The sequence below is a fragment of the Gracilinanus agilis genome, chromosome 3, assembly GCF_016433145.1.
Source record: "Gracilinanus agilis isolate LMUSP501 chromosome 3, AgileGrace, whole genome shotgun sequence".
In the NCBI taxonomy this organism is placed as follows: domain Eukaryota; kingdom Metazoa; phylum Chordata; class Mammalia; order Didelphimorphia; family Didelphidae; genus Gracilinanus; species Gracilinanus agilis.
In genome coordinates, this window is record NC_058132.1 from 466516286 (window position 1) to 466530539 (window position 14254).

The 14254-nt window shown below is 33.9% G+C and overlaps 1 protein-coding gene across 1 annotated transcript in view; it reads left to right on the forward strand.

Annotated features, from left to right (window-relative positions):
• Nucleotides 1–4378, forward strand: part of ANOS1 (anosmin 1) — a 246054-nt gene extending 241676 nt beyond the window's left edge. The window contains exons 11-14 of the mRNA XM_044666979.1: nt 1180–1351; nt 2028–2248; nt 3581–3722; nt 4323–4378. Coding sequence (XP_044522914.1) covers nt 1180–1351; nt 2028–2248; nt 3581–3722; nt 4323–4378 — 591 coding nt within the window. The remainder of the gene's footprint in view (nt 1–1179; nt 1352–2027; nt 2249–3580; nt 3723–4322) is intronic.
• The last annotated feature ends 9876 nt before the right edge of the window (nt 4379–14254 follow it).

The following is a 14254-nucleotide window of genomic DNA, read 5'->3' on the forward strand; positions in this document are numbered from 1 at the left end:
GAGCTATTGCCATATAGCTAGATAGCTAGATAGCTAGATAGCTAGATAGCTAGATAGCTAGATAGCTAGATAGCTAGATAGCTAGATAGCTAGATAGATAGATAGATAGATAGATAGATAGATAGATAGATAGATAGATTTAAAGAAAAGTTTATTCCCAAAAGGAAAACAACAACAAATTGAGAAATCTCTATTGATTCTTTCTTTATATCTTTTTTCTTTCTATAACCCTTTGGGAGTTAGGCACCCAAAGTCTTGAACATTTCTCAAATAAAGTAAAATCATAGAAATTGATCTATGAAGGAAATCCTTTTTAATCTGCCCGCTGCCCCTGTCATTAATCTCCATCTCCAATAAAAGTAAGCTCAGGAGACTCCAGCTACATTTTTTTTGACTCTTGATATACTCTCATTTCTGTCTCACTCTCCAAGCATAGCCATATTCCTCTCTGAGAATCAGCAGGCATATCTGTCCCTCTAGCAATGGAATTACTAGACATATTTGATGCTACCTGACAATGCCAGTGATCAATACTGAATAAAAGAAAAAATTACATTGCATTAGCAGAACTTAAAGACTCAAAAAAGGGACGTGGGACAGGTCTTTCACAGGTGGATATAACTTTATAGATCCATACTATAGGACTATAGCCAAATGTTCAACACTTTAGAAAGCTAGTCTGGATCTGGAATAGACTGATGATCATAGTATAGCTAGAAGCCATAAGGGCAACAATGATTGGTATCAGGTCTTTTTGGAATTTCCAAATACTCCAAGAAAATCTGCTACATGTGGCCAAAGGCAATCTTTCATAAAAGCTTAAATCCATTTTCTTAATGTTGAAAATAAATTAGATTAGCCTTTACAGCTTGGCACTTCCACCCCCATTGCCACCAAGTTCAAGAACTTCTTCCAAGTGTTAGAAGTTAGCTGCTTTGATGCAGAATGACTAAGTTATTGTTTAATATTAAAGGACATATCCTGAAGCAATGATAATGTTTCACAATTGTAATTAATCATAACAGACAGCACCCCCTTTGTAGTTTTTATAAAAGCCACATTGAGTCAGTTATACATATAGAAAAAAAAGATTTTTAAGAGAGATAAAGTGATTTTATCTCCTGCTATTTTTATCTTTAATGAGTTTATCTGTAGCAAATTTTGTTTCTCTTGCTTTAGGAAAATTATATAATTCTTCAAGATCTGGCCTTTTCGTGCAAATATAAAGTGACTGTTCAACCAGCAAGACCCAAGGGTCGTTTGAAGGCAGAAAGTATTTTCTTTACTACCCCACCTTGCTCTGCTCTGAAAGGGAAAAACCACAAACATAATAGCTGTCCTGGTGAAGGAGGTAAGTCAAAATCTAATGAAGAATGAAGTGCACTTTGGAAGATGTCAAATATGTTGGAAGAATAGTTTCAGAATGTAATTCACAAGACTGAAAGATTAAAGTAGCCATTCACATAATGTCATATTATGTATAACCTAATGGTCCCCATTGTTTTTAAATTTTGCTAGTGAAGTACTGGGGAAAAAATGCCCTTCCTTTCTCCTGACTTCTTTGTAAAATAAGAGCTCACAAGTTTAGGATATTACACATAATATACTTTTGTTTTTTGGTGATTTTTTTCTCTTCATTCACTTTTAAAAATCATTTGTTGCAAGGGATAGTTCTCTGGATTTGGAGAGGTAGAAAAAAAACAAAAGGTATCAATTAAAATATTTTTTAAAAAAAGAATGTTTTTGCTGACAAATAGCATTTCACTAGTACATAGAGACATCATTATATACTGTCCAGGAAAAAGAAGCCCAGAATAAAGGCAATTTTTAGAAAATCCCTCAATGTTTGTTTGTTTTTCAATTATCATCTTAATGCATCAAAGGGGCTTTGACCTTAGTTCCTTAAAGTCTCCACTAGGATTCAAGAAGAAAGCAATAATATCTGATTCACAAATTCTTAAGAGGGCTCACTTTCATTCTTTCTCGTGCAGTTGTAACATGATATTCTGTTCTTAATGTAGTTACAGGTCCAGCTCTTTCCAAAGTGTTAGCGAAGCCTGAGAACCTGTCGGCATCTTTTGTTGTTCAAGAAGTCAATATCACAGGACATTTTTCCTGGAAGATGTCCAAAGCCAATCTCTATCAGCCTATGACAGGATTTCAAGTCACTTGGGCAGAAGTCACCACAGAGAGTAGACAAAATAGCTTACCCAACAGCATCATTTCCCAGTCTCAGATACTGCCAGCAGTAAGTGTTGTAAAAAATGATACCTGTTTCTTCCATTTAATGTTCATTGTTCAATTCTGAATTCAAATTTTAGACCATTGTAATCTATGATACATTGAAATTCTCTCTTTCCACCTCCCCATCTTTGATTGTGATATGTAAGCTTCAACAGCCTTTAGATTCAGCTTGTGACAATAAAGTAGTAAAGTATTCAGATGAAGCTTGGCACCAGATGTTCCCTAGATTGCTTTTAGATAACAATGAACCTGTGACTGCTCAGTTTGTCTTAGGAGAAAAAATGAGAATGATCATTTCTTTGATAACTTTGTAGTAAAGATTCTCTAGCCCATGTTGTATGCAGAGTCTATGTTTGATCTCTGAACCCTATCCTGGAAGTAAGCACTACTTTTTGGAAGGATATGCTAAATACCAATTAACTCAAAAATAATTTAATTGCTAGTTGACTTTCTCCTTGAAACACAACTGAATTAAGTTGTAGACAGCATAAAGATTTGGACTCACTTCTAAGACACTCAATCTTTGGGGAAAGGTGGAAGAAGGGAATAAGATGTGTACTTTTATTGTCTTCAAAATTTACTTAGGATATTTAACAGGAAGGAGAGGTAAGGAAAGGAAACAAAAGTAAAGAAAAAGATGGAAAGAAGGGAGAAAGGCAGGAGAGAGAGGGAAAAAAGGAAGGGGAAAGAGAGATAGTCAAATACAAACAAAAATAGAAGGAGGGAGGGGAGGAGGGAAAGAGAGAAAAGGAGAAAGAGAAGGAGAGAGAGAGAGAGAGAGAGAGAGAGAGAGAGAGAGAGAGAGAGAGATATTGAAGTCCTAAGAGAAAAACTTAAAATAGTTTGTTTTGAAAGGTATTCATGTCTGTAAATATTATAGGCAAGCTTTGGAAGAATTTGTCTTTTTAAAGAAATAAGCATGTAGGGTCATAGTCACTAATCATTGTAGGATGTTTAAAATTGGAATTATCATGAATTCACATCCCAAGATGGGCAGTTGAAAACTTAAAACCATGGGAAAGTCTTATGTTAAGGCCAAGAGAAAAAAAATCAAAATCCAAGTAAACCCTGAGAATTGGCATCTTTGCAGATTTACTCTTTGCCAAATGCTTGATGCTGCCAAGAATTTAGTTAGGTGCTAAGAAAGTGTACAGTGGAGAAACCAAGCAAATTAGCAGAAACATTCTTTTCTTACAAATTTAAATGTGGTTTCAAAAAAGTGAATAGGTATTACTATAAGCAAATGGCCCCCTATGAGGAACAAAATATCTTCAGAGAAAGCTTTAATTGTGTACTAAATCCAAAATGTTCATTTCAGTTTAATTTAATTCTTTAGGATCACTATGTGCTGACTGTGCCCAATTTGAGACCATCCACACTTTACAGATTGGAAGTGCAAGTCCTAACTACTGGAGGGGAAGGGCCAGCCACAATAAAATCTTTCCGGACACCTGACCTGCTGTCATCTTCACCTCACAGTAAGTATGGTGGCTTAACAAAATCTTTTGAGCCGATTAGAAATAAAGGATGTGTTCATTACATCATTAATCAAAATAAATTGTGAAAGCTGTATGTGAAAAATGGCTTTTCCGCCATTTAAAACTCTTCTTACCAGAGAAATTGAGTTATCACTGATATGGATTTGACTTTTTTTAAAATCCATCATAGCTCTGTTGGGGTATTATGTTGTGCAGGCTCTGCTAGTTAGGTTTTTTCTACTTCTTTCCTCCTTTCATCTTTCCCAACCACTCCTTTTCTCCCTTCCTTCCTCCCTCCCTTCATCCATTCATTCTTCCCTCCCCTTTCTGGCATTTGCTCCCTCCTTCCCTCCCTTTTTACATTCTTTCCTCCCTCCTTCCTTTCAACCCTTAGCTCCATTTCTCTCTTCCTCCATTCTTTCTTCTTTTAGCTTTTGCTTTCATTATATGCATGTTTTAGGGAAAGTTAGGAAAAAGAGAGGGACAGAAAAGCAATAGGGATGAAATGGCATGGAAAATCACAACTATTTAATCTAATGAGCAAATATTCATCAATTGCCTAATATATAAAACTAAAATATGCTTCTTTTCATTTCTTAGGACCTCATCTTAAACATCATCCACATCACTTCAAGCCTTCCCCAGAAAAATACTAAAATGAAATGATTTTTAGTGAAAGAATATTAAACTACAGAATATTTGCAAGACAAATAGGTACTTTTACATCCTTATCTTACCTAGATGAAGTTACAATCGCGTATAATAAATTGCTAATTCTGCATAGATCTTTTTCCTCAATACATGTGCCTGCAACCTTGCATGTTACAAGCATCACAACAAAAGTGTCCATATTCTGCCAACTGAAGATATAAAGCTCACCTATGTCATTATGGAGAAAATGCCTATTGTAATCGAGATTTTGTTTCCTATACTTAGACGAAATACAATGGGTGCCATATGTGTCTTTGATGATCTTTGGGAAAGGATCTTTAGAGAAAAGTGATTTTGTATTTGACCAGTTTAGAACAGCTTTGGGTAGATGATGGAAGAAAATGTGGGAGGAAATAAATGCACTAAAAAATAAAGATAATAATAGAGGTCTTAGTCTGAAAATATATTAATAGTATCAACTTAAGAAATATGAGTTGAGGAGAATTCATATTTAACAGTTTTCCCCAAATGATATGACGAATGCAATGGTTAGGCCACATCTGTATTATCAATCAGACACCATTGGGAAGTGATTTATATGTACTTATGTGAATAGGTAAATGAAATGAGGATTTGCACAGCACTGACGTATCTTTACCATTCCAACTAACCTCCTAAATAGTTTAATATTTAGATATTTTCTGCCCTACTTGAATATCCCAATCCACTCTAATGCCCACAGTAACTCCAGATAAATTCATGTTAACCTTGTTGGGTATTATGGTGCCATCAACTTATTTAGATAGTAACCAAAATATCCAAGTAATTGATTGATTTAATCCCAAGAATGTTTCCCATTACTTCTTCAGGAAATCAATCATTTCACTGTCTCCCATTTCAGTAATCGAAGTTTTTCTTGTGTCTAGGAATTTAAATTCCCCAATCGTGCAATGCTATTTGTTCTTTCATTCATTTTTAGTTAAGGAGGAAAATTGTTATTCGCTTCCATTTTCTTAAAATGTTCATATAATTGAAGACTTATGTTACTCCATTCTTAAAATGAAAAGAGTTTCAGTCCAAACTTTTTCTAATGCTTCATCCTGGACTTATAGATGGAAATTTTGGTGGGGAAAAGTACAAAAAGTGCTTTGATTAATGATAATGAGAGAGAAATAGTTATTCTGCATTTAATTCATCCTTACTGCAAGAACTATACTATTTTAAATTCTTTTCTTTATGCAGTTTCTCATTTGGATCAATACAAAATTACCCTAATCATTTTCAATCAGAATAATATTGACCCTATTTGAATATGTAATTGCTATGATGATTACTAAGGAAATGAGATTATAGGATTTTTCAAGGTATACATATGAAATAGACATGCAAACAAATGCAAATATACATATACACATATATGTATACATATACATTCACACATATGCATACCATATTGGACTAAGTTTTTACTGGGAAAGGCTGAAAACAGCTTATCCATATGGGAAAGAAATACAAAATCCCAGGAATCTTGCCAAAGACAATGAGAATTAATGAGAGGAATTAATAACTAATTTCCTTCCAGGTTTTCTCTTGTTTAAAAAGATAACCATAAATTTATTTTTTTAAATGCATAGCTTTCATGTTGAAGTTCACTGGGAAAAATGTTTTAAGATTTTAGAAAAGCACATTTTCATTATTACTTCATATACGAAATTATCAAATCTTACTTAATGATTGTCTTATGGATGCATAGGATTATGGGAATTAATATAGAACTTAGAATTCATGGAACCTATGTACACACACATAGACACACACACACACACACACACAAATGTAAGATTATTTTTCTATCCATCTGTTTTCATCTACCCAGATGCTATATCTAGGTTTTATTTGTAAAACTGCTTACAAGTTAAGGAAACCCAAACATTGATTTTCAAAATATTTTCTTTTTATTGTGAACAAATTGAAAATTCCTAATGAATAATTTCAGTAGGTCATGCATGTAGCCTAAAATAAAGGTTCAAATGAAAGTTTCTTTTGGTTTTTCAGGCAACTCTTAATTCAGATAAGCATATAGACAAACCTTGGGAAATGCACCAGATTTTGAGATCTAAACCATTTTGTTGCAGGAAACAAGAAACTCATGTTAAAATGCATGGGGAATAAGCAAACATATCACAGAGGTCTCCTTTGAAAGCTATGCTAAATTTCAGTACCAATGCCAACAACCAAAATCAATAATAGCAAAATTTTAAGAGAGAAAAAAGAAGCACACTTTGTGTCAAGCCCAAGTATATCATTTTCTTTTTGGTTATAGAATCAATGTAATCAATCTTTAAAAGCTGTTATTCATGAATGATTGAAATAAGTAGGTCAAAAGATACTAATAAGAATGTATATGTATGGAAAACTGAATTATTTTTCCTTTAGTTTGGGCTAGCCAAGATATAAAGCATTGTTTTAAATCTATAGGTAGAGGCTGAAATCCACAGTTAATACCATTAATTCCACAGTAATGAGGAACTGCCTATATCAACATCTGTTTCTTTTTTTAATTTCTATAACACATCATTCCAGTTTGGGTGGTGGATTTTTATTAAAAAATATAGGAAATTATTAGCTTAAAGGCCAGTTGTTTTGCATTTTCTTAACTTTCAATAAGTTCACATTGGCAAAGTAAAAAACATAATTTCACTTTTGTGGAATTGAAAACTATCATTTAAAAAGAAACAAATGTATTATTTCTGTGTCTAATCATGAAATCTGTCTTGCAGAAATTTATAAGATATATTAAAATTGTTCAGCTCTCACAATTAAAGACAATACTATTGCATTTAATAATTAAAATCAGGGTTTTGGGAACTGAACTAGCTAAATCTTTCAGTTGCTCAAAAAGAAGGTACTAGAAATAGAGAAAAGACAAGTATGTATCGAGTAAACCATATTTTGGCCTGCTAGAATGTATGTGTCTTGGATTTTTATCTCAAGAAGATTTTTTTCATCTGATTTTTTTTTTTGCAAATGGTCTTATGTCCATTTGAAAGCACATGAAACAATTTTCATACCATTTATGGGAGAAGTTCATTTTTGTGCTACATTATTTTGGAAATGTTTACAAATCAGAATTCAAATCAGAACATATTGTTGCTTCTTTTAAAGCTAAAGGAACACACATCAGGCCCTGTCCTGACATCTTGGCTGAATGAAAGAGATTCTGCCCATATTAGGATTGTAGGAGAAGACTCAAACACCATAGTAAGATACACAATTAATGTGAGGGGACACCAGGAACATAGGAGACAGAAGAAAGGAATATTTAATAAAGCCAAACACTGAAATAGACCATCTTATCATCTCATTTCTCATTTAGAACACATAAAAGTTGATTTCTGTCCTGTGTGTCTAAATAATGCCAGTGGAAATTTAATTTTGTCCTTTATATCTGTAAAGGTTCATTGTGATATTGACTTATTTATTAATTCCCCCTTACATTTTGTGACATAAAATCCTACATTTTTGTTGATCCTAAAAATCCCAAATAACCGTAAGTCATGTTATAGATCTTATACTTTAGAACCAGAAACTGAGGCTCAAAAACTGTTGCATGTAGTTTAAACATTATTTAAGAAATGTAAATGAATTACCTGAAGATGTTGATTATTATATATGGTTTTGCATGCCCAAGCTCAGTGCTCAGTTATCGGCATGAACTGTAATGACTGTCATATCTCTACTGAATATATTAGCAAGTTATACAATTTACAGAGTGATTAACAGAGGTTTATATATGTAAAGTTATTTTTTTCCTTTACTTAATTATATTTTAGTGTGAAGATAACAGAACTGCTTATCTGTCACCCAAGTGGGTTGTAGAAATCATGTTCCCTGTAACAGTCATTTAAAGTCAATATTTATTTATGTATGTAATACAGAAAAAGTTTGATTTTTGTGTATGTCTGTCCTGTTATTTACAGAGAAGAAATCTTCTTGTAAATTTTTTGTAAAAAACAAACAAGTAAAAGTAACTGTAAATAGTCTGATATTCTGTTCCTCATTATTTTCATGTTAGAATTTGTACATATTGTTTAAGTAATAAACTATCCCTAAACCTGTAAAGGAGGCTGCATATTTCCTTCCAAGTGAGTCACATTTTATTTTTTACCTTGAGCAATTCAGAGAATCGTCTGACACAAATCAGATTCAAGTGGCATAAGTTTGCTCTATCAGTATGTCTGGAATTGAGGTCTGGTTAATGTTAAGAAAACAGCATTTGATTCTAATGAAAGTATTTCAGAGTTGACAATCAACACTCTACAAGCCTTTCATCACATTTAAAATCATTATTCATGATGCCTTTTAGTAAATATTTTTCACTTATTTTCTTATAGTTTTAGACTTCAAGAGTTGTCAGAAGTATCCTCAATAATTCTATATGGCTTCCACATTTCAATATGATTAATAAATGTTTTTATAGCATTAATGAAAGATCACCTACAAAGACACCATAATAAAAACTGCTTTTCATGTTGTCTAGTGAGAATAATATTTTCCCACATGATTTCTAATTAGTTTGTTCTTTAATAGTGGTTTCATGATTGTCAGGAATATTTGAATTTTAATGTTGTTCATAAACACATATATTATGTGTACATACACATATGTGCATACTATTCAAACATACTTATACACACATTTTAGATAGATAGAAAGAGAGAGAGAGGAGAGAAGAGAATGAGAAGAGTCTGCACAAAACATTCTTCCCAGTCATTCTTTGACATTTTCAAAACTCATATTTGCTTTGTATAGGTTCTATGACAAGAACATATCTCATAAGTCTTCCTAAGAACTAAATAGATTTTATACGTACATATCTTGAGTTCAATTTCTAAAAAAGGGTTCCTAACTTGGTGCTGTGCACAGATTCTAAATGATTTTACAAATTTTGATGAGAAAATATGCCTTTATTTTCACTAACCTTTAATTAATTTAACATTATCATCAGGAAGCAACAAACTGTTTTTCTGAGAAAGGATCCACAGTTTTCATCAGAGTGCCAAAGGGGTCCAAAACACAAACAGTTGAAAACCTCTGTTCTGATGTAATCCCTCAATTCCTAGTGTCTAGAGATTTGTACTTGAAAGTATTTATTAATCTTTATAGATTTTTCATCTTTCTCATTCTGGTGTTGAAAGTAATCAACTACCAGATCAGAAAACAAATATTCGCTGTTGAGTCTATACCAAAATGTACACAACAAAAATCAGTTTAAAGAGACATGGTTTTCATTATTGGTTGCTTATTATTTTATTCATTTAAAATTTTCTCTTTTATTACTATGAATTTTATAAGCATTAACAACACAAGCATTTCCACATGCAAAGAACATAAAAAAGAGAAACCCATATGAAATTGTGAATCTCCATTATGTCCAGCTATCAAAGCACATATAATCCAAATTTAACGTGGTGATGCCAACACTGCTCTGCTTTTCTGAGTCTCTTTCTGCATTTTCTCTTGCTCTCTTATTTTCATTTTTAAATGATGCAAAATGTTCTTTTTTTTTTCTTCTTTGACTTATTTCCATTAACCCTACTTCTTTCCAAAATCCTCCTATTCAGTGAAACCATTCAGTAATTGTATGCTGGACATCATGGAATCTTGAAGAACCACTTCTGATTAATCCGAATAGTTATCAACCTCACACAGTTGATAATGAGTATATAAACATTGCTATTGTCTGTTCTTGACCTTTTTCACCTGGAACTCTTCTCAGGCACTAGCCTCTCTTTTTTCATAAGAGCCATCCTATTGAGGTCTGCCATTGTGATCAAAGTCGTTGTCTCGCTATGAAAATCTTTTGCTATGAATTTCTCTGCCTCTGGAAGCCCTGCAAACCAAGCCTTATGGTCACTTTCTTACTGCTAAGGCCTCTTCCTAATTCTACTGTTGGGGGTTATATGGTCACCTAAATTTCTATCTAGCCTCCCCTTTGTCTACTGTAAATACTAACCCTCTTCAAAAGACATAGAATTCAAGTCTCAGAAATTTAGACCGTAAGAGGTCAGAGTTAATGGGGGTCCAGGGCTATCATTAACATTATTTCCAGTACATTATAGCTTAAATAATGATAAAACAATTACACAGTGCCTTATGATTACAAAACATGTTCTTAACAATAACCCAGTGAGGTGAGTATTATGTTTATCTTACTCATTTTTTTTTGATAGACAGAGAAACAAAGGTATAGAGAGGATAAGCGACTTTACAAAGGTAATAGGGATAGCCAATCTAGCTTTAAACCTATGCTGTTACATCCAAATTCATTGTTCTTTCATTTTCCTGAATATGGAATAAACTACTTTCTGTAGAAACTAGTTAGAAAATTAACAAGGATTTATAATTTTTTCTATCAGAAAAAAAATATTTTCCGGATTCCAACAAATTGATTTACAAATAAACTTTTCCAATGTGACCTGTCTAAAAGTAACATCTGCTTATACATGCACATAGTTCTCAGGGGACTTCTTAAAGGAGAAAAACCAGATGAGCTATAGAAGAGTAACAGTTTACCAATTAAGATATATTTTAAAGGGGGCAGCTGGGTAGCTCAGTGGATTGAGAGCCAGGCCTAGAGACAGGAGGTCCTAGGTTCAAACCCGGCCTCAGCCACTTCCCAGCTGTGTGACCCTGGGCAAGTCACTTGACCCCCATTGCCCACCTTTACCACTCTTCCACCTATGAGCCAATACACAGAAGTTACGGGTTTAAAAACATAAATTAATTTTTAAAAAAGAGATATTTTAAAGTATCTACTCAACACCAGGTATTGTTAGGAGCACAAAGATTAAAATCAAGCACTTCCTGCCTTCAAGGAGATTACATTCTAAATTGAGAGATGAGGCAAAATGTATACATAAGTGTACATAAAATATAACCTGAACAAATCCAAGGAATTCCAAATTTAAAATTATATCAATTCTGTTTGGACATATGGCAACCTTCCTGTGTGTATTTGTCATACATCTCATGTTAAAGAGTATTTGTAGACAAACTGAAAAGGGGAAGCATTTGGTAGAGACTAAACAGGTGAGGCGAGCTTAGAGGTGTGCTGGAACCAGCTCTAATCAAAACCATCATAAAATTTTCAGGCTTGACATTTACAACTCAGAAATCATTAATGAATAATGACTTAATTTATTGTATTGTTGATTGCCTGGATTTTGTTGATATTTAGTGGTTTCCAGTCATTTCTGAATCTTCATCACCCCATTTGGAGTTTTCCTGGCAAAGATACTAGAGTGATTTGCTATTTCCTTCTCCAGGTCATTTTATATATGAAAAAATTGATGCAACAAGGCTTAAGGTACTTACCCAGGGTCTAAGCTGCTAAGTATCTGAGGACAGATTTGAACTCAGGAAGATGAGTTCTGATTCCAATCTTGTCTTTACCACCTAGCTTTCCTGACTAGACTTAAGAAAGCATTAAAAATAGATTTAACTTTAAAGTTTTTGCTTTCATCCTTCTTCCCCACTAGAGACCAGTTATTAAACTTTTATCTGCACATGCCTAGGTTTAGGGAATATTAAAAAATAAGCCTGTAGCTGATAAAGAATGATTGAAGGGGGGGGCAGCTGGGTAGCTCAGTGGAGTGAAAGCCAGGCCTAGAGACAGGAGGTCCTAGGTTCAAATCCGGCCTCAGACACTTCCCAGCTGTGTGACCCTGGGCAAGTCACTTGACCCCCATTGCCTACCCTTACCAATCTTCCACTAAGGAACTAATACACAGAAGTTAAGGGTTAAAAAAAAAAGAATGATTGAAGTAGATTTAAGGAAATATACAGTAAGTAAATGGAAGTATGTGACCATGGAATGAGTGGAGAGAGAGGTGAGAGATGATTAATATAACACAAACAAGAAGAAGGACAGAGCAATGTGTTTGATGCTGGTCACCTGTTGTGAGATGTTTAAATCATTTCAAGAAGATGATGAAGAGGTAGGGAGAATAGTATGTTTGAGATGGGAACGCCTTGCAGAAAATGACTTTACCTTGTTTGAAAATGAAATTAGGCTAGAGATTAAGAGAGACTGATGAAGGGAAGGTTGCAGTCATTCAAGATCAACTCTCTCATCTCAATTAACTTTTGAGTTTCTCTTTTCCTGTGTAAATCAAATCTGATACATTTCCCTTCTTCCCTTGACTGGGAATGATGTAAGCATGATGAATAGATGAGCATCTGCAAAGAAAATACAGTTTCTCAGAGAAAGACATTTTCAGGCAGTTTAATACATTTTTCCAGATGGCTAAATACAATTGAAAATAGGCTGATTTCATGTTACCCCTTTTCAAGTGATAAACACTAAACAGGTTTGAAATGTTGTCTTGAAATTTAGTCTATAGATGCTTTTCACAAAGTGGCTACATATCTAACAGATCTGTCTAGAAAGCACTCATGCCCCATGAAATTAAACCTATCATTTGCTGGAATCTGTAAGGGGAAAGGACATTCCATTGAGAGAAAATGCCTCAGATACATAATCCCAGCCTAGAAGTAGACTTGATAAAACAGTGAAACTCATTCTCCTTCAGAAATTAAGACATTGCCAGAACCGGAAATGGAAATCTAGCCCCAGATTTGATCTGAAACAAAACAAATGAGTTTTGCAAAATCAGGTCTAATGATCAGGATAACCCAGGATTGCCAGAAATGTGAAATGAGCAAGGCTAGAATATAAGTACTTAGCAAAAGTACTGCATTGAATCTCTTTATTTAGAGCATCTAAATTAGATAAGTCTATGGGGAAAGTGTTAGGATTATGGTAATAATTTAAATATTCAATTTTTGATTATTTCTTCGTCACTAGCAGCAGCAAGAGCAGCAGCAAGCATGTTGGTATTTTTTATGTTCCAGTCACTGGAAACACAAAGCTACAAAGAAAAGGAAAACCTCGATCTCTGCCCTCAAGGAACCTCACATCCTAAAGGGGAAGACAAAATGCAACCAACTACATGAACTAACTCTCTGTCTCTGTCTCTCTCTCTCTGTCTCTCTCTCTGTCTGTCTGTCTGTCTGTCTGTCTGTCTGTCTCTCTCTCTCTCTCCCTTTCTCTCTCTTTCTTTCTCTCTCTCTCCCTCCCCTCCTCTGTTTCAGTCTCTCCCTCTCTCCCTCTCATTCTTTCTCATTCCTCTTTCATCTTTCTCTCCCATCTCTCTGTGTATATGTATATGTATATATACATACATATATATATATATATATATAATGTTTATTTATGTGTAAATGCATTATATACAGTATATACACAAGTACAAATATAGTGAAGTTGGAAGGGAGTAATGATGTACTGGAGAGCTGGGTACCTCAAGAATCAATTGTTAAATTTTGAGTATGAACATTTCTACCTCACAAATCAGCAAACTAACAAAAATTATTATTTTCTTGATTATCTCGTTTAAACTGATGGAGAAACATTCATAGTGCAGGTTTAGGTGAAAAGTTTGTCATTCCTACATTTTTTTTTCTGAGAAAAAGTATTAATTATTACAGATTTACCAATTCATGCCTGAATTATCTAATTTTTCTCTTTATCCCCATTTTCTAAAAGATCCTTAATAAATGTGTTAGGATTAAAATTATCTGAAGACTGAATATTAATTTGTAATCATTTATTAGATAGTGAAGGTTAGAGTTGGAGAGAAAGTCACATAATCATCTGGCCATACCTAGCTAATCTGAGTTTACTGTGTTCCCCTCATGTCTCCATTCCCTAGTCAAAGGGAGTCATGCCAGGGAAAGTCAAGGAGACTGTGCTGTTTTCTGGCCAAAGGCTGCTTGAGGCAGCCCTACAAAGAAGATCGCCAAACTAATAGAGAGCC